The sequence below is a fragment of the Triturus cristatus genome, chromosome 3_2 (genome assembly GCF_964204655.1).
Source record: "Triturus cristatus chromosome 3_2, aTriCri1.1, whole genome shotgun sequence".
NCBI lineage: Eukaryota > Metazoa > Chordata > Amphibia > Caudata > Salamandridae > Triturus > Triturus cristatus.
In genome coordinates, this window is record NC_140584.1 from 981,002,334 (window position 1) to 981,020,265 (window position 17,932).

Consider the following 17,932-nt stretch of genomic DNA (forward strand, 5'->3'; position numbering starts at 1 on the left):
AGGAGAGCATCTGACACATAAGATGGCCCTTGTTAGTTTATTGGTGGGAGATCCTGAACAGCTTCACAATGTACTCCTAGAGAATGGTTGCATCAAGTTCCATGTAATCTCTGCCATTGTGTGTATTAATCACTCCATGAGGTTGCTGTGCCCAGCTGACTGCTGCTTCAAGTAATTACTGCTTATGTCTAGCTTCTTTTAATTTGTCTGTCACTATCTCTCGTCCTTGACTTATGTTTGTGCAGTGTGGAGTGTAAAGGTGGTGGGATGCTAAAGGGGCCCTTCAATTATGTGTAATAATTTATTGGCATTTCTTGCATATGCAGTAAAGAAGCATGATAGAGTTGGATAGTGGTAGTATACACATGGGTCTTTTCCAGCAGGTAAATACCAGGTAAAACACAGACCGTCTCATTTAGACTACACAGCCCCCATTGTTTGGATGAACCTGGTGCCTCAGTTAGGAATGTTGTGCATTGGGGGATGTGCTTGGAGAGTGAGCTGCAGCATCTCCAAGCCTTTATCTTGCCTGCCTGGTTTATTTTTGATTCCATTTGCTTTCTTACCCCTGAGACTAGGCAAATATGTGGAAAAGCAGAGATGGGGGTGGCAAATGGGCCACGCAATTTGAGGGCTGGGGAGAGGTCAGCGAAACAGGGGAGCGGTCGGCAAGAGGAGGGAGGGAGCAATTAATAGCAAGGCTAGCACGAGTAGGGTGGGAGGGGGATGGGGTTAGCACAATGGAGGGTGGGAGAAAGCAGGCTGTGCTATGGACAGTGGGAGGAGGGAAACACATGCACTCATGGTGTGCAGTCAAGAAATTAAAAAATTCCAACGCTGTGCAGATAATGAGACAAGAATGTATGTTGTTACAACGAATTTCGTTGCAACGCATGCCTTTACCACGCACGCGTTACAACGGAATGTTATTTCCACGCATAACCTTTTCAACGAATATTCCTTTTCCACGCATACTTGCATGGTAATGGAATACTCTTTGTAACGGTTATACCCCTCCCCTGTACCCTTACGTGATTCCCCTTCCCCCAATACTTTTTATAATTACCCCTCCCCGTTACCCTCAATCTATATTTATTTCTTTTAAATGTATATTCTCCTTACCTCTTCACGTCGTCTTCTTTCTTCCCTTGTTGACGTTGTACGTCTTAAAGTGGAAGCGTCATTCCCTTTCACCTAAAACGACGTCGATTTCTTCCACTTCCCCACGTTATTTCAGGTTCTTATTTTGGGGGTGGGGGGGCCCAGCCCCCTTTCTTTTCTCACTTTTTATTTTTTATTTTTGGGGGGGGGGGGGGGGGGAGACCCCCAAGCCCCTTTTTTTCTACTTTTTGCCTTTAACTCACGTCTTCGCCGACACTAAAAAACGACTTAATGTGAGGGGGAAGAAGACGTTCCAGTCCAGCTTGCGTGCTATAGACATTCGTGGAAGGAATACGCGTTGTATAGACGTTTACATGGTAAGTGTACCGTTGTAAACGTAACGCGTGGAAATGCCTTCGTGGTAAAGGATGGTCCCCCATGAGACAAAACCTAAAAATGGGCAATTACAGTAAGCTTAATCACAGTTTCATCACATGTTGTTTTCTGATTTGCAAATGGGAATTAATAATTCCTATTGTCAGTAATAGAGATGTCTATGTTAGATCTGGCATCCTTGGTGTGGCTTCCCCTGTCTTTTTGCCCCACCTCCTGTTTTTTCTACTATATGCTGCACTTCGTTTTTGCTGGTTTAGATATTTTGGGCATTTTATCACTGATAATCAGTGCTAAAGTGCAAGTGCTTCCTGTCTAAATTGTGATTCTGATTGGTTATCCATGATTGGCCTATTTGATTTACTGGTAAGTCCCTAGTAAAGTGCACTAGGTGTGTCCAGGGCCTGTAAATCAACTGCTACTAGTGTGCCTGCAGCACTGGTTGTGTCACCCGCATGACTAGCCATGTAAACTTGTCTCAGGCCTGTAATTGCAGTGTTTGTGAGTGCAGTTTTAAACTGCAATGTCGACCTGGCAAGTGCACTCACTCGCCAAGCCTTAACCTTCCCTTTTACTACGTGTAAGACAACTCTAAGGTAGGCCCAAATACCCCAAAAGGCAGAGTGCAGTGTATGTGAAAGGTAGGACATGTACTGGTGTGTTTGACATGTCCTGATCGTGAAATACTGTCAATTGTGTTTTTCCCTATTGCAAGGACAAGCTCTCCTATAGGCTATCACTGGAGCTACTTGTAACATTTTACAAGAGTAACTTTCAATTGGGAACAGCTAAAGATTTGGATTTTAGGCTCTATTAGCTTGGTATTTAAAAACACATCTTCTAGTGAAGGGGGTTGTTAAACTGTGTATTTGAAAATGCCACTTTTAGGAAGAGCGCATTTTCTTATTTAACCATCTTGTGCATCTGCTTGCCTGTGGAATCAATGTCTGGTTTCGACTGACAGGGACCTGTTTGTGCATTCACTATAGACAGTCACACAAAGGGAGTTGAGGCGTGCCCTGCATATCCTAATGGCCCATCACTAGGCTGATGGGTCTTCTTGAGCTAGAGAGGTGGGAGGAGCTGTAGCCTGCCCCTGAATAGGGATGTGCCTTGCCTCTCACAATGCTGTCTCCAGCCCCCTGGAGTGTGTCTGGAGCTAAGACCAGGCAGGACAAAAATGTGAGCATTACAAAGAAAATCCTTTGAAGCATCCCTACTTCAAAGGCCAAAAGGGGTATAAGTATTGGACCTAAAACTCCAGACTTCTAGAACACTTCGGGTCCAAGAGGAACTTCTGCCAAGGAGAAGAGATGAAGAGCTATGAGAAGGAGCACTGCCTCTTTGCCGTGTTTTGCTTTGCTGGGTTGGCCTGCAGTTGTTGCTTATGCTTTTGAGAGGAAAAGGACTGGACTTTGTCTGTATCCTGCTTGTGACATCCTCCAAGGGCTAGTGAGTGCTTACCTCCTGTTGGAAGTCTCAGGGGCATCAAAGACTTCATCTGGAGCATCCTTGAACTCCACTGCTGGGAGTTTGGACCTGCCTTGTGGTGCCAAATCCAGTTCTGGGCCCATGGAGGTTGTTCCTGCTGCAAAGACAGGCTCGAAACTATCAAAATTGATTCATTGTCCTTCCTGTGCCTGTTTTTCCGACACAGCACCGCAGAGCAGGAGACATTTCCACACACCGCCAGCGTGCGGCCGAAGAAATTCAGCGCACCATGCCTCCTAAATCCGAAACCTCCGCACTGACTCCTACGCAGGCCCTGCTCTGCAGCTGAACAAATCTACGCATTGTGAAACCGCGGCTCAAGAAATCAACACAGTGCCTGTTTGTCACCACCACATTGACCTCCGTTGCGTCCGGATTTCCTCGCATTGCACTTGTGTGGCAAGTTTTTCCGATGCATCACCCGCAAATCAGAACCCTCTTGGATTTTGATGCATCCCTCTGGATTTGACGCAACAGTTCTCCTGCGTGCAGCAGAACTGACGCATCACCCAGGAACTCAGGAACCAATGCATCTTTTTGTTTTCCAATGCATCCCTCCTCTGCGGCTGTTTTGTCTTGCAGATTCTGACACATTTGAGGCATTTTGTGTAAAATCACCGCATCCATAGAGTTCTATGGACAGAATTGCTTGCGACCTTTTAAAAGTCATATTTTGTGTTGTGTATGTTAGATTTTTGTCGTTTTGGTCTTGTTTGACTTAGATAAAGATACTTTATTTTTCTAAACTGGTGAGGTGTCCATTTGTAGTGTTTTCACTGTGTTACAGTGTGTTGTGTACAAATACTTTACACATTGCCTCTGTCATTAGCCTGACTGATTGTACAAAGCTTCCAAGGGGGTGAGCACGGGTTATCTGGGTGTGTAACTGCCTTATCCTGATTAGAAGGAAGAGTCCCTACTTGGACAGGATGCAACCCACTGCCAACTAGAGACCCCATGTCTAACACTCTACATTTCTGAGATTCATCTTGTTTCGTCTTTCCCCTAAACTGACTATGTATGTTTGCATTAGTATTTGTAGAACACAAACTCCGTTTGAGTGCAATGGAGCACTTAACAGGAGGAATGGCCAGCTGGCTCCGAAGATACAGTAATTGGAGTGGAAGTTAAGAGTAGACGGTCAGATCAGGGGTAAGGCTCCTTGAAGAGGTGCATCTTCAGCTTTTATTTTTTAATGTAAGACCATTGATGCTGATCTAATAGAGAAGGCTTGCCATTTGTTTTTTTCCTACATGCAATGTTTTGTCTCGATTCTTGGTCATGCATTGTCGCCCAGATGAGGCTAGTTTGTTTACCAGGTAAGCTAGGGACTTGTTGCTGATGTCTTTATAAGTGATGCAGATGATCTAGAAGATAAACCAGGCTGAAGTTGAAACTAGTGCTGGTCTTTTTAATTAAAAAAGAGCCTGAAACTAAATTTTGTTTATGGGAGTGAGAGTACCACAATGCCCTGAGGGGTCTGCCCTTCACTAATGAGAATTTAAAAACTACACGAGCATGGAGGGGTTTAACTGTCCTACATGGCACTTAAAATCAAATAGCCAAGCATTGGCAAAGCCAATAGATCTTGCCTAAACAAGAGCTATTGAATTTGACAGTGTATTTTAACCACATTGTACACCATACTGGCTGCTGTTCAGCATGGCTAAAGGTTAGTCGCATGGAGAGAAGAGGTGAAGAGTGGAGTAGAGTGGAGAAGAGTGGAGTAGAGTGTTGTGGAGTAGAGTGGAGGGGCATCTAATGGAATAAAGTGCCATAGAGTAGAATGTTGTAGAGTGGAGTTTTGGAGAGTGGCATAGAGTAGAGTGCTGTGGAGTAGCATAGAGTGGAGTAGAGTCGTAGTGTGGGTTGGAGTGATGTAGAGTCATAGAATGGAGTGGTGAGGCTTAGAGAGAAGTGGCATAGAGTGGAGTGGCCATAGTGGTGCAGAGTGGAGTAGAGTGTCATAGAGTGAGGTGGAGTTGAGTGTCATAGAGTGGAGTGGCATAGGGTGGAGTAGAGTAGACTAAAGTAGAGTGCCATAGAGTGACAGGCATATTGTGGAGGGGCGTAGAGTTGAGGGGTGTAGAATGGAGCGGCATACAGTGGAGTGCCATATAGTGGAGTGGAGTGTTGTAAGTAGCGTGGAGTAAAGTGTTACAGATTAGGGTAGAGTGGAGTAAAGAGGTATTGATTATCATAGACTGAAGTGTTATAGAGTGGAGTGGCGTAGAGTGTCATGCAGTGGATCAGAATGGCCTAGTGTGAAGCGTCATAGAGTGACGTGGCGTGTGCTGAAGTGAAGTGTAGTGTTGTAGAGTGGAATGGTGTAGAGTGAAGGGACAAAGAGTGGAGTATAGTGTTGTAGAGTTGAGTAGTGGAGAGTGGAGTGGCATAGTGTGGAGTATGCATGATGTGGTAGCACACTGCCATTGTAGGCCAAACATTTTCAATTGAATGACACATTTATTTATTTGAGTTTTATATAGCTAGACCCAGAGGTATGAGAGCGCTTTACAGAAGGTTCCACAAAATTACATTAGTTCCAAGTTACATCAGTTACAAGAAAACATTTCAAGAGCGTCGGAAGACGAAATAAATGGAGCTTAGAAGGGAAAGGGGGTGGGGTAAAGGTGTAGGAGAGAGAAAGGATGGAGATAGAATGGATGGAGAGATGAAGGAGAGTCTGCCCAAAGTCCGGCTGGGTAGGCGACGGCCGAGGGGGGAAGTCCACAGCCCATCTCTCCTATAGCTATCAGGTAGCTCCATCGGGCATCAGTCAAGCAGCTAGGTCTCAATGAGAAAACAATTAGAGAGCAAAGAGGGATAAATGGAGCATAAAGGAGAAAGTGGGTGGAGTAAAGGGGTAGGAGGGAGAGTACGACGGAGAGATTAAGTAAGGTCTGCCCAATGTCCGGCTGGGTAGGTGACGGCTGAAGGGGTAGTCCACAGCCCATCTCCTCTATAGCTATCAAGTAGCTCCACCAGGCATCGGCCAAAAAGCTAGGTCTCCACGGTCAGAGGTAGGTTCACAGATTCGTTATCCTGAAGGGTAGGCTGGATGGGGGATGTAATCTAGGTCTGGTTGAAGTCAAGTTTTTTCTCAGAGGAGTAGCACGACGTGGTAGGGAACACTGTGGCAGCCATCTTGGGGTCAGGCAAGGGATTCTGACCTTGGAGTTAGAAACAGCTGGTTCCCATTTTAGTCTTTCGCTCGGGGGGGGGGGGGGGTGATTGATGTGCAATGCAGCAGCTTGAGGCCGGAGTCAGTATCTGCTTGCCTCCCGAGGTGGAGAGTATTTCTGTGTTATAGCTGCCACGGGGAGAGACGGACGCCATAATAGGATTAGGCGGGGGACCTCTAGTATCCCACTCAATTGCTTGTGACTTCCCTTGAGGTCGGAGCTGTGGCTGCCATTTCAAACAAATAGGCTGAGAATGAAATGATTGTCTCCACATGTCCCATCTGCTGTGCTAGTTGATAAGCTAACCCCAGCAGGAGCATAGAATCATAGTGCAGCCAGGCAGATTCCAAGCAGGCCACTTCCCAGGTGGCCCAAGGGTATAGTCCAACCTTTCTTTCACATCCCAGACTGAATGGAGACTAAAAGTGCTTTATTGCAGCTTGACCCTTCTAAGATGGCCACCCCCACAATATAGCCAGCGAAGAGTCCTACCTTTCTTTTCACAGTCCAGACAATTAGGGCTTGAAGCAAAGGACCCTTGACTACTAGGGAAATCAGCACTTTCTTTCCCCAGACGTATCGGATTCCCAAGCCCACTAATGAGTCAGAAGTATTGCCCAAACACATTGCCACAATACATTTGCACGTACAGTTTAACTGATAAAACTATAAAGTGCATAAACGATAATGGATGGAAATGGCATTACCTAGGACACTGATTTGATTTGTTTTTATCATATCAAAATATTTGTTTCAACCACAGTTTCGAATTGCAAAAAAATTTGCCATGTGTGCTTTCTTAATTCTGATATATCCTGAAATATTTGCACAGTTCATTTACGGATGCTAGAAAAAAAATAATTATTTACCAGTACCCTATAAGATTGTCACATAAATCCACTAGCTTTTAATTCAGAGAAAAAAAAGTAAACAACAAGCTACCTCGGAAGAGAGTGCCTGACATTTTACCTCAGTCTTTGAACACATAGCAAATGTGACAAGATAAGAAAAAAATGTCAAGGCCTGTTTACAGAATGCGGGACTCGTGGAAGAATACAAGGAGCGATGGTAAACAAGGTTTACTCCACGGGAGTGAGGAACACATGCAGGAAAGCCTTAAACAAATAAAGTCAGCAAATTGGAAGCCAGATAATGTGAGTTACAAACTGCAAAGCCAATGATGAGCAATGGGCGAAATGAATTCCCAGGGAAGCTTACAGAATGCCCACAAGATGTCTTGTCACAACCAGACATCTGTGCTGTCTGGTAGGCTTCGACCTAAAAAAGTTAATTTGGGCAGGGTTCAAAGCAGGCATTAGGTTTTTGGCTGAATTCTGAAAACTAGGAAGATCCTTGAGAGACTTGCAAATATTCGCAGGTCCCTTGGGTTTTTCTAGAAAAAAACAAGTGACTATTCAAAGCCCATCTGGACCTACTGCAGGTCATAGACAGTCCAGCTTTTTGAATACTACTTGAGTACGCATAGGCAACCGTGAGCTACGTGGTGGGACTGCAAGAGGACTTCAGACACTAGCCAATCCTCAGACCTCCACTGTGGTGATTCCTTTTTTATTTTTTTAGTATTATTTTTGTTAGGTATTTTTTATACACATACTGGACATACAGAACATTTGTCTGTCGGGGTCGTCGCCCTTGGGTTACATGTGATATCGGTTAGTATAGTGTTACCTTTAGGTCGGCTCTCCCATTGCTAGCTAGCTTCTTATAGTGAAGAGAGAGTTCCTAAAGTGGGAGTGTATAGGATAGGTTGGAATAAGTTGAAGGAGAAGGATAGGAAAGAAGCGCGACCGCATACTTTCTCAACCTTAGGTAGTCCTGTAATTCAGGTCTTTGCCTTGGCATCTGACTGTAGCTATTTCCTATGGCGGGTCATAAGGGACTAGCGCTTTGTCCAACGCTTCCATAGGCCTCTGGAAGACGCCTTCCACGGGGTGTATTGCATTGCGAGGTTGTCTGCTCCTCTAAGGTAGGTGATCCAATTGAGCCCGTTCTTGTAGGATATTTTTGGGAAGTCTTTCCAGTTGTTCAGCACGAGTTTGATTGCCGCTGTTAGGAGTAGGTCCAGTAGTTCTTTCTCTCCCTCTGTGGGGAGGTCTGTTAGAATGAACGCTATGATGAGTGAGGCAAAGTTCCTGGTGATTTTGCACATATAAACATTGTCTATAAAGTCCATAACCTTATGCCAGAAGATCTTGAGCCTTGGGCATTGGAAGATCAGGTGTTCTAAATCCCCCCTCCCCGTGCCACAATTCCAGCACGTTGAGTTGTCTCTTAGCCCTAGTGTGTGTAGTCAGGCTGGGGTCCAAAAAGTTTTGTGTAGGAGCCATAGTTTGGTTTGGGCGAGAACAGGTGTGATTTTATTTTGTGTGGCCAATGCCCATATCCTTTCCCACTCCTGTTCATTTATTGGGGGATGCGAGTGTGTGTCCCAGTATCCCTTTGTTTTGTTATTCAGTTTGTGTTTGAGAGGTCTTAGTGTTTTGAATATCTTCGATGCTTGGTGGCCTAGTTTGTTTATGTTCTTTACATATTGGATTATCGAGGGCGTAGTGTCTTTTAGTTTTGATTTTGTTATGGCTGTCTTTATCTTTAGAAACCTGTACAGATCTAGGTCTTGTAGCTGGTGGCTTGTCTTCAATTCAGCGAATGTGATTGATGTGTTTCCCTTTTCTAGTTGATGCGGGTGTGAGATGCCTTTCTCTATCCATGTGTCGAATCTAAGGGTTTTCCCTCTGTAGGTTGTTGTTCCCCCATATTGCTTCTGATTTTGAGCCTTTGGTACTGACCTCCATTCTGCGGTCGAGTTTTAACAGTGCTATTTTGGTATTTCTCAGTATAGGGTTGTTCGCATGTGGGTATGTGTTTGTTGTTAGCAGAGCTAGTGGGTGCAGGTTGTTCAGAATGGCCTTTTCTACTTGGAACCACACCGGTGTGTATTCCAGTGTTTGATCTACCCACTGTATGCCTTGCTTGGCAATGAAAGCTAGTTGGAAGAGCTTGAAATCCGCTAGGTTCACCCCTCCTTGTGTTTTCGGTAATCTTAGTTTTTTTATGCTTATCCTCGCTTTCTTATCCCTCCACAGGAATTTGGTGCACAATTTATCTACCCTTTGGTGGAAGTCATCTGTTAGGAAGTGTTTCAATTCGTCCCCACCAGGTCATAAATTTTGGTGGCCAGTCCTCTAAATGTTTCTTTATCTTTATCAGTAGAAGTTTCTCATTGTGTCATATTGTGGTTAGTAGGTCGCTACCAAATAGTATACCCAAGTATTTGATATAGTTGGTCTGCCAGGTCAGCCCGAGTTTCCCAGGACTTCTCTGGAACAGAAGATATTCAGCGGCTTGCACTCAGATTTGTCATTATTAAGCTTGTACCCTGAGTGGTCCGAGTATTCTTTTATCGTGGACATTAGTGCTTCTATTGATGCCTGGGGTTGCTCTGTCATTATCAGAATATCATCTGCGTAGGCTGCCAGTTTTATGTTCATTCCTTTAAAGTTTATCCCCTTGATATTTTCATTTACTTTTATGTCCTTAATGAGAGGTTCTAGCGCCAGGAGGAAGAGTGACGGTGAGAGTGGGCACCATTGTCTGGTCCCTTGTTGTAACGTGAATGTGTCAGAGAGCGAGCCATTTATCGCAATGCGGGCCGTGGGGGACTGGTATAGGGCCATTGTCATTCTGACAAAGTCTTCTCCCAAGTTGAAACTGTACATGCATTGTTCTAGGAAAGCCCACGACACTTTATCGTAGGCTTTCTCTGCATCTAATGCTATGGCCACTGCCGGTGTCTGGCTCCCTGAGACATGTTCCAGTACGTGGCAGAATAGCCGTGTGTTGTCGCTTGCCATTCTGTTTCGCATGAATCCCACTTGGGTGTTACTTACTATTTTTGGCAGGAACTTGTTCAGTCTGGCTGCCAGGATTTTGGCATATATTTTGCAGTCGGTATTGATAAGTGATATGGGCCTATAGTTCCCCGGGTGTTGGTGGTCTTTACCTTCCTTTGGTATGACTATTATTGTCGCCTCTGTCATAGACATTGGGGCAACCCCGGACGACGCAGTATGGTTAAAAACATTTTTCAAGGTTGGGGTTAGTTGGGGTAGGAAGGCTTTGTAGAAGTCAGCTGTGAAGCCGTCTGGGCCCGGGGCCTTATTTTTTTGTAGCGCTTTGACTGCCAGTTCTATTTCTGTGGTGTTGATTTCTTGTCCTAGCCTTGCAGAGTCAGCTTGGTATAGTTTTGGTAGTTTCAGCCTTTCTAGAAATTTTTTGCAGAGCTCCTTGTCGAGTGTCTTTTGGTTCCTATAGAGGTCTTCATAAAAGTCTTTGAATGTCTTGAGTATCTCTTTGTGTCTTGTGCATGTTTTGTTGTGTTGATCTGTAATTGATGAGATCGCTACCTGGTTACGCTTGTGTTTTAGGTATGATGCTAACAGTTTCCCTGCTCTGTTCGACTCGCAGAGGTTGAGTGCCTTGCATTTGTTGAACCACATGCCCACTCTCTCGCTTATGATCTTGTTGTTTGCGTACTTCTGTTGTGTTAGGGCGTAGAGTGTTGTGTTGTCTTGAGTGTTTATATGTTCGAGTTCTAGCTTTTTTATATCCTTCTCAAGCTGTGTCAGCTGCAGGTTCGCTTTCTTGTTTATTCTTGCCTTGATGCTTATTAGTTTCCCTCTGATGGTTGACTTTAGTGTTTCCCATAAGGTGTTGGTGTTCACCTCACTATTGTCATTATGGGTTATATAGTCACTTATGGCCTCCCCAATTTCCTTTTTGTTGCCTGGGTCTCTGATGGTGTCGTTCCTAAATCGCCATCTTTTCGGGGGTGTTTCGTTGTATGTGCCGCTTAGTTTTAGACTAATGGCTGAATGATCCGAGACCAGTCTTGGTTCGATAGTAGACTCTTCGATCATGTGTGTGTGGCTCCCTGAGATTAGGATGTAATCTATCCTCGTGTACGACTTGTGAGGGTTGGAGTAGAAGGTGTAGTCTCTTTCGGTTGGGTGTTGTAACCTCCATGCATCTTTAAGATTGAATTTAGAACATATATTTAGTAATGCTGTGTGGGACTTGGTAGGTTGACATTTGCAGGTGGATTGCCTGTCTGTTAGGGGGTCTAGTGGTAAACTGAAATCCCCTGGCACGATAATGATTTCATCTTGTGGCAGTTTGTCTAGGGAGTCGGATACCCCTGTCCAGAATGAATGATCGTCTATATTTGGGCCGTATAAGTTCACTATGTGCAGTTTTTCTTCTCCTCTGGATAGGGTCGTTACTAGCAGTCTGCCCTCTTTTTCTTGCGTGTGTGAGTCCATTGCTAGGCTCGACCCCCTGGATACCAGGGTCAACACCCCTCTCCTCTTTTTATCTGCAGGCGAGCTTGCGCTCTGCGCTATCCATTTGGTTCTGATTAGTTTGGTGTCTTCCTCCTCTAGTTTCGTTTCTTGTAATAGGACTATACTGCTCTTGGTTTTTGTTAGGTAGTTTAGTATTTTCTTGCGTTTAATGGGGTGGTTAAGGCCCTTGATATTGATTGATGTTATCTTAAGGTCTGTCGTTAGTGTGAGAGTTTTGATACCAGCCATTTGTATTCCTAAGGCGCGGCCTTTCTATATGGTCTGATCTCCAGGGACCCCGGGTGTGCTCGTGTCTCTGGCCCCGATTTATCTTTCCTAGAGCTGCATGGGCTAGTACATTGGTCTTCATTTGAGTATGTGACGTTTGAAAAAAGGAAAGAATGAAAAAAGAAAAGAGTGAGTACTTGAGAAGTACTGACTTTAACCCCCCCCTCTGTGTCCCCCCTCCCTCCCCTCCCCCTTCTACATTAAGATACGGAAGGTGCGACGGCAGGATCGCCTTTTCGCCTCCGGGACCTTATTGTCTCGTCATTACTCGTTGTACTCCTTTTTGTTGTGGAATTGGTCGTGAGGTAGCAGATAGTGGTTCTTGAGGTAGATGAGGCTGAGGTAGATGTGATGTGCATAGTTTTTGTTTCATTATTTCGTCGCTTTTACTCTTTAGTTTACCACAGTGTCTCCTTCATTATTGTGTTCTGGAGATGGGCCTCTTTTTGCTGTGCTCTGTAGAGCTGTGTCCATGGGTAGTGACATTGGGCCCTCTAGGTATTTGTGTAATTCTCGTGGATCCGTGAAGACGTGATTTTTCCCTTTGTCTATTATTTTAAATCTTGTAGGGGCAATAAACGAAAATTGTATGTTCCTGTGTTTGAGTTTTTGGCGAAGAGCGAGGAATTCTTTCCTTGTGTCACAGTGGGCTTTGAGTAGTCTTGGGTTAGGATGATTCGGTGGCCCTTCCAGTTGGTTTTTCCTGGCATAGTTACAAATTTCCTCCGTGTGTTGTGACCTCGGGGGCTTGCATATGATGGGTCTTGCATAGTGGGAGGTCGGTACTTTGGCAGCCGGTACTCTGAATGCCTTATCTAATTCAAATTGACGGTTGAACTTTAGGTTGGTGAGCTTTGGTATCAGTTCCTCGAGGAATGCGGAGCAAGAGCCTGCTGTATCCTCTGCTCCTTCTGGGACTCCAAGTATTCGAATGTTCCCCCTTCGGTTCTTATCTTTCGTCTCTGCTGCTTGCTTTTGTAGGGCGCTCGTGATTTCAGCTAATGATCTTACTTCTTTAACCATTACATGTCCAGCATCTTCTGTGTCACTAATTCTCTGCTATGCCGCTGCCAGTCTGATGTTCACAGAGTTCGGATCTGCTCTAACCGCCGCAATCTCTAATTGGATTGTTTCCGTGGTGAGCTTTGTAGACTTTGCCAAGTCATGCACCTCTGCTAGTTTCTTAATAATCGTTTCTAGCGTGCTATTTATGACCAGCCTCTGTTTGATTGGTGAATTCGATGTCAGTGGCTCGCCTTTGCTTTTCTTCTGCTGCAGTCTGGTTTCCTTGTCAGCCATGTTTTTTTGTTTGTTGTCACCCGTGTCTCTCTTGCGTCTTTATTTGTCCCTTGTCTCGTGTGCTTGTCCTGCGTGTTGCTTCCTCTATTCTCCTTGCTCGCTCTTTCTTTCTTTTCCTGCTCAGGGTGTAGTACGTGCTGGCTCTCTTTGTGTGTTCTTCTTTTTGAATTGTTGGGTATCTTGTCACCAGGCTCTACTACTCTCCTTCTTCCCCTATCCACGTCGCTCTCTGATGTTTCTTCCTGAGGTAACCCCAAAGTCTTTTTGCATTGGTCGTTCTAGCCTGAGCACTGTGGCTCCTTTTTCTTCATATCTGTGGTAGCCCTTCCCGAAGAGTTAGGAGGGCCGGTGTGGTAATGTGCCAGGGGTGGGGGTGCACCAGGCCGGCCTGGTTAACCCCCTAATTCGCCCCTTATTCATATTCCTCCTTTATAGGTAGCGGTGTTATTCCTTTGCATTTATTCTTTTTGTATGCGTTCTTATGCGCTGTTTACGGTCTTTATGGGTTTAGGAGCTCTCCACTTTCCGCCCACTTGTGCTCCTCTCCTTTTTTTCTTTTTAGTTTTGGAGCTCATCGCGCGCTGCTTTCTTCACCCTTTTTTTTTTTTTTAACCCCTCTCTCGTCCACTTCTGTTAGACTTGCTTGGCTGCTTTCCTTTTGGCCATCTCTCATCTGCCTCCACTATCCCCTCTCATTTGTTATCGCTCAGCCCTTTGTTTTGCTTTTTTCTCCCCTTCTTCCGCCATTTTGTCTCTTCTTTTTCCCTCATCCGTTTCCCCCCAATGTCTCCCCTTCCCCTCCTCTCCGTCGCGTGCGGCTCCGACTGCCTCCGGCTACTCAGGTGATGAAGCGGTGACTCCAGAGGTAGGAGCGGGGGATATCGCTGTACGCGCGATCTTTGTGTGTGGTGGGGGGAGGGGGGGGGGGGCTCTCTGAGCAGCGCTGCTCTTTATTCCGGTGCTAGCCTCGCCCGCTTCCCCCCGCTCACCTCTGGCCGCTGAGTGTCGGTATTTGTTCCTTACTCCTTGCTCCCTCGTGGTTGTGTAGCTGGAGGACCGTTTTTAGTTTCGGTTTCCTCCATAGTTTCTTGTGGGCGCCATCTTGGATGCCTCAGCCCTCCATCCGTGTTCTTAACTTTGCTTTTCTTAGCGTTTCGGGGCGTTCATACCTCTCCACGATGGTATCACTCTATGGCGTGTGAGATCTGACGTCCCGTGCTGTGTCCCTTTTTCTTGGCGGTTCGCTGTTCATCGGAGTACACTCCCTTCGCTTGCTCCGTTACAGCACATCGGCAGGATCAGGCAGCCATTAGCTCTGCCGTCCAAGCCACGCCCTTCCATTGTGGTAATTCCTAAACTGAATTTCTCTTGATAAGTATTAAAATGCAACATCACGCGTTCCATATCAAATTCCAATTGAGGGAGTAAAAAAACAAACAGTGCACAACACAAGCAACATTCTAATCCCTGTGTGCATAGCAGCTACTACAGCACCAGTGGAGATCTAGGCTCTGATTGGCCTTTACTGGTGCAGAAGAACGGAGGCCAGGAAGAACCTCAGAAGCATGGACATCACGTTGTGAGTGAGCATCATGTCCCTGCCCCAGCCTTGGCCAAGCCCCATCGCTTGAACTTTGATCATGGTTCCTGCATATGAGCCACATAAGGAATGCATGCAGACACTGCACAATTTGCGTAAGCCCAAGCGCGCTTTGTGAATGCAGACATGAATAAATGTTAGCACAAAATCTACCTTTGTGAACTGATTCTGATTCTAGATTTCAGCCCTCGACCAGAAAAACGAGTGTGCATCTATTCACTAAATATTCTTCGAGGAGCTCACTATGGTTCCAAACTGCAGTCAGAGTTGGTTACATGTTTTTGGATGCGACTGGGCAGGACACAAAATATGTGGACATATCTATAATGTCTGCTGCTAGGGCAGCTGGTGCAAAAGTGTCAGGGGAGTTTAGTACAGGGCAAATAAATTATTCAACGTTGGCTAGAAAACCTGGAATACTGGTAATCAGGACCACGGTAATTACCGCATACTGCAATTTTCCCCAGGGCTCATTTTTACTACTAAAAGCCTGGTGAAATGTAGCCACGAAAAAAATAACACGAAAAGAAGTCAAAATGGTATTCACCGAGTGAAGTCGTTACCACCCATTTACCAGGAAACTCACGACCAGAGGTATTGGTCTCCTGTCTCAGGAAGCAAGGCAGTGCTTCATCCACCTTCTGCAAAATAAAACAGTATGGTGGCAAAGACAACGACAAAGTTTGAAGAAAAAGCATTTTTACCAACCTCGTGACATTGAATTCTGGAAAACTGATGCTGTTCTTAATTAACAAGGTGAAATTTACAGCATTCTGTAGCAGCGCAGGCCTGAAAGAAATTAACATTACCACAAATTACTTCACAACTCTGGCACACTATTAATAAAATCAAACTGACTGGACTTTCCAGAAACTGGCTATAGGCAAATTATAAAAACTGGGGCAAATATTAAGAAATAAGCATTTCCACTTTTTTTTGCTGCTTCTTTAATGGGAAATTAGGCCAACATAGTTCGTTCGGTCTGTTTTACATGAATATTTCTTCAGCGGGGCAATTAATGGAAAAAAAACGATTTTAAACCTTTGCAAATATATATTGACACTTCTATTGCTGAATTATTTTATGTGTATGTTATGTCTATAATAAGGTAAACACGCAATCCACTGAAACCAGTTTTATTTAAATAAAGATTGAGGCCTAAGGATTTAATGTAAGTGAGACAATAAAACAACCCCTTCCTATATTCAGAATGCCCGGTTACTCACCAGTAATCTTCATCACTCCATAACCTGGTCTTCCCGTTCCATTCCTGAGCCCGCTCCTCCCTACCTATTTCTGTTTATGGTGATTGGTTTATGTTTTCTACTTCTTGAGTTTCTTTGGTATTCTCAGGATGTGTGGATTACACACTCCCCCTTTATGCATGCCAGGCCAGGTAGGTGGCGCCATATTGTTTGTGAGTTCAGTAAGTAAATAAATCTGCATCTGTTCATTGGAGTACTAGAACAACCCCGAATTCATGACTCGGGCCAATGTGTCAGAGAATAGCAAGAATGGACAAACGTTGGGGGCTGTGGCATGTTTACCTGCAGCGGTACAACTTGGTAAAAAGTGGCAGAAGTTACAATGGAAAAGATAAGATGAGTGGATGATTCGAGACTTTGAATTGTGGGCGATGCAGTTCTCATAAAAAGGGCTGGGTAGAAAACTAGAAAAGTCATGTTAAGACTGTGTGTTGACACTCATTTGTAAACAAGCATTTGGAATAGGTCTCGCATTTATAAGAGTTTGAGCTATTGGCATTGTAAAATTACAATGCCTTGTATTTATGTTTTGGTTTTAAAACAAATAAAAGGCATTGTCATTTACAATGTCAGTAGCATAAACTCGTATAAAAGCAGTGTGTGGAGTGCAGCAGTGTGCGGCTAGCAGCAGTGTGCGGCGTGCAGCAGTGTGAGGCGTGCAGCAGTGTGAGGCGTGCAGCAGTGTGAGGCGTGCAGCAGTGTGAGGCGTGCAGCAGTGTGAGGCGTGCAGCAGTGTGAGGCGTGCAGCAGTGTGCGGCGTGCAGCAGTGTTTCGTGTAGCAGTGTGAGGCATGCAGCACTGACGTGCAGCGGCGTGCAGCAGTGTGCTGCGTGCAGCAGTGTTTCGTGTAGCAGTGTGAGGCATGCAGCACTGTGGCGTGCAGCAGTGTGCGGCGTGCAGCAGTGTGCTGCGTGCAGCAGTGTCGTGCAGCATGCAGCAGTGAGTAATGCAGCAGTGTGCAGCAGTGTGTGGCGTGCAGCAGTGTGTGGCGTGCAGCAGTGTGCGGCGTGCAGCAGTGTGCGGCGTGCAGCAGTGTGCGGCGTGCAGCAGTGTGCGGCGTGCAGCAGTGTGCGGCGTGCAACAGTGTGCGGCGTGCAACAGTGTGTGGCAGTGTGTGGCGTGCAGCAGTGTGAGGCGTGCAGCAGTGTGTGGCATGCAACGGCGTGCAGCAGTGTGTGGCGTGCAGCAGTGTGAGGCGTGCAGCAGTGTGAGGCGTGCAGCAGTGTGAGGCGTGCAGCAGTGTGAGGCGTGCAGCAGTGTGAGGCGTGCAGCAGTGTGTGCCATGCAGCAGTGTGAGGCGTGCAGCAGAGACACGTGGAGGGTGAGGAGAGACACGTGGAGGGTGAGGAGAGACACGTGGAGGGTGAGGAGAGACACGTGGAGGGTGAGGAGAGACACGTGGAGGGTGAGGAGAGACACGTGTGGAGGGTGAGGAGAGACACGTGTGGAGGGTGAGGAGAGAAACATGTGGAGCGTGAGGAGGAGTGGAGCGTGAGGAGGAGACATCTGTGGAGGGTGAGGAGGAGACACATGTGGAGGGTGAGGCGGAGGGTGAGGAGACACGTGTGGAGGGTGAGGAGAGACACGTGTGGAGGGTGAGGAGAGACACGTGTGGAGGGTGAGGAGAGACACGTGTGGAGGGTGAGGAGAGACACGTGGAGGGTGAGCAGAGACACGTGTGGAGGGTGAGCAGAGACACGTGTGGAGGGTGAGCAGAGACACGTGTGGAGGGTGAGGAGAGACACGTGGAGGGTGAGGAGAGACACGTGGAGGGTGAGGAGAGACACGTGGAGGGTGAGGAGAGACACGTGGAGGGTGAGGAGAGACACGTGGAGGGTGAGGAGAGACACGTGGAGGGTGAGGAGAGACACGTGGAGGGTGAGGAGAGACACGTGGAGGGTGAGGAGAGACACGTGGAGGGTGAGGAGAGACACGTGGAGGGTGAGGAGA

General features: G+C 46.2%; 1 protein-coding gene across 3 annotated transcripts in view; it reads right to left on the reverse strand.

The window, feature by feature from the left end:
- The window catches only part of LOC146858930 (P2X purinoceptor 1-like), a 725,716-nt gene that overhangs the window by 255,165 nt on the left and 452,619 nt on the right, over positions 1 to 17,932 (reverse strand). For all 3 annotated transcript variants that reach the window (XM_085649572.1, XM_085649574.1, XM_085649573.1), the window contains exon 6: positions 15,426 to 15,506. In XM_085649572.1, the coding sequence (XP_085505698.1) occupies positions 15,426 to 15,506 (81 nt within the window). The remainder of the gene's footprint in view (positions 1 to 15,425; positions 15,507 to 17,932) is intronic.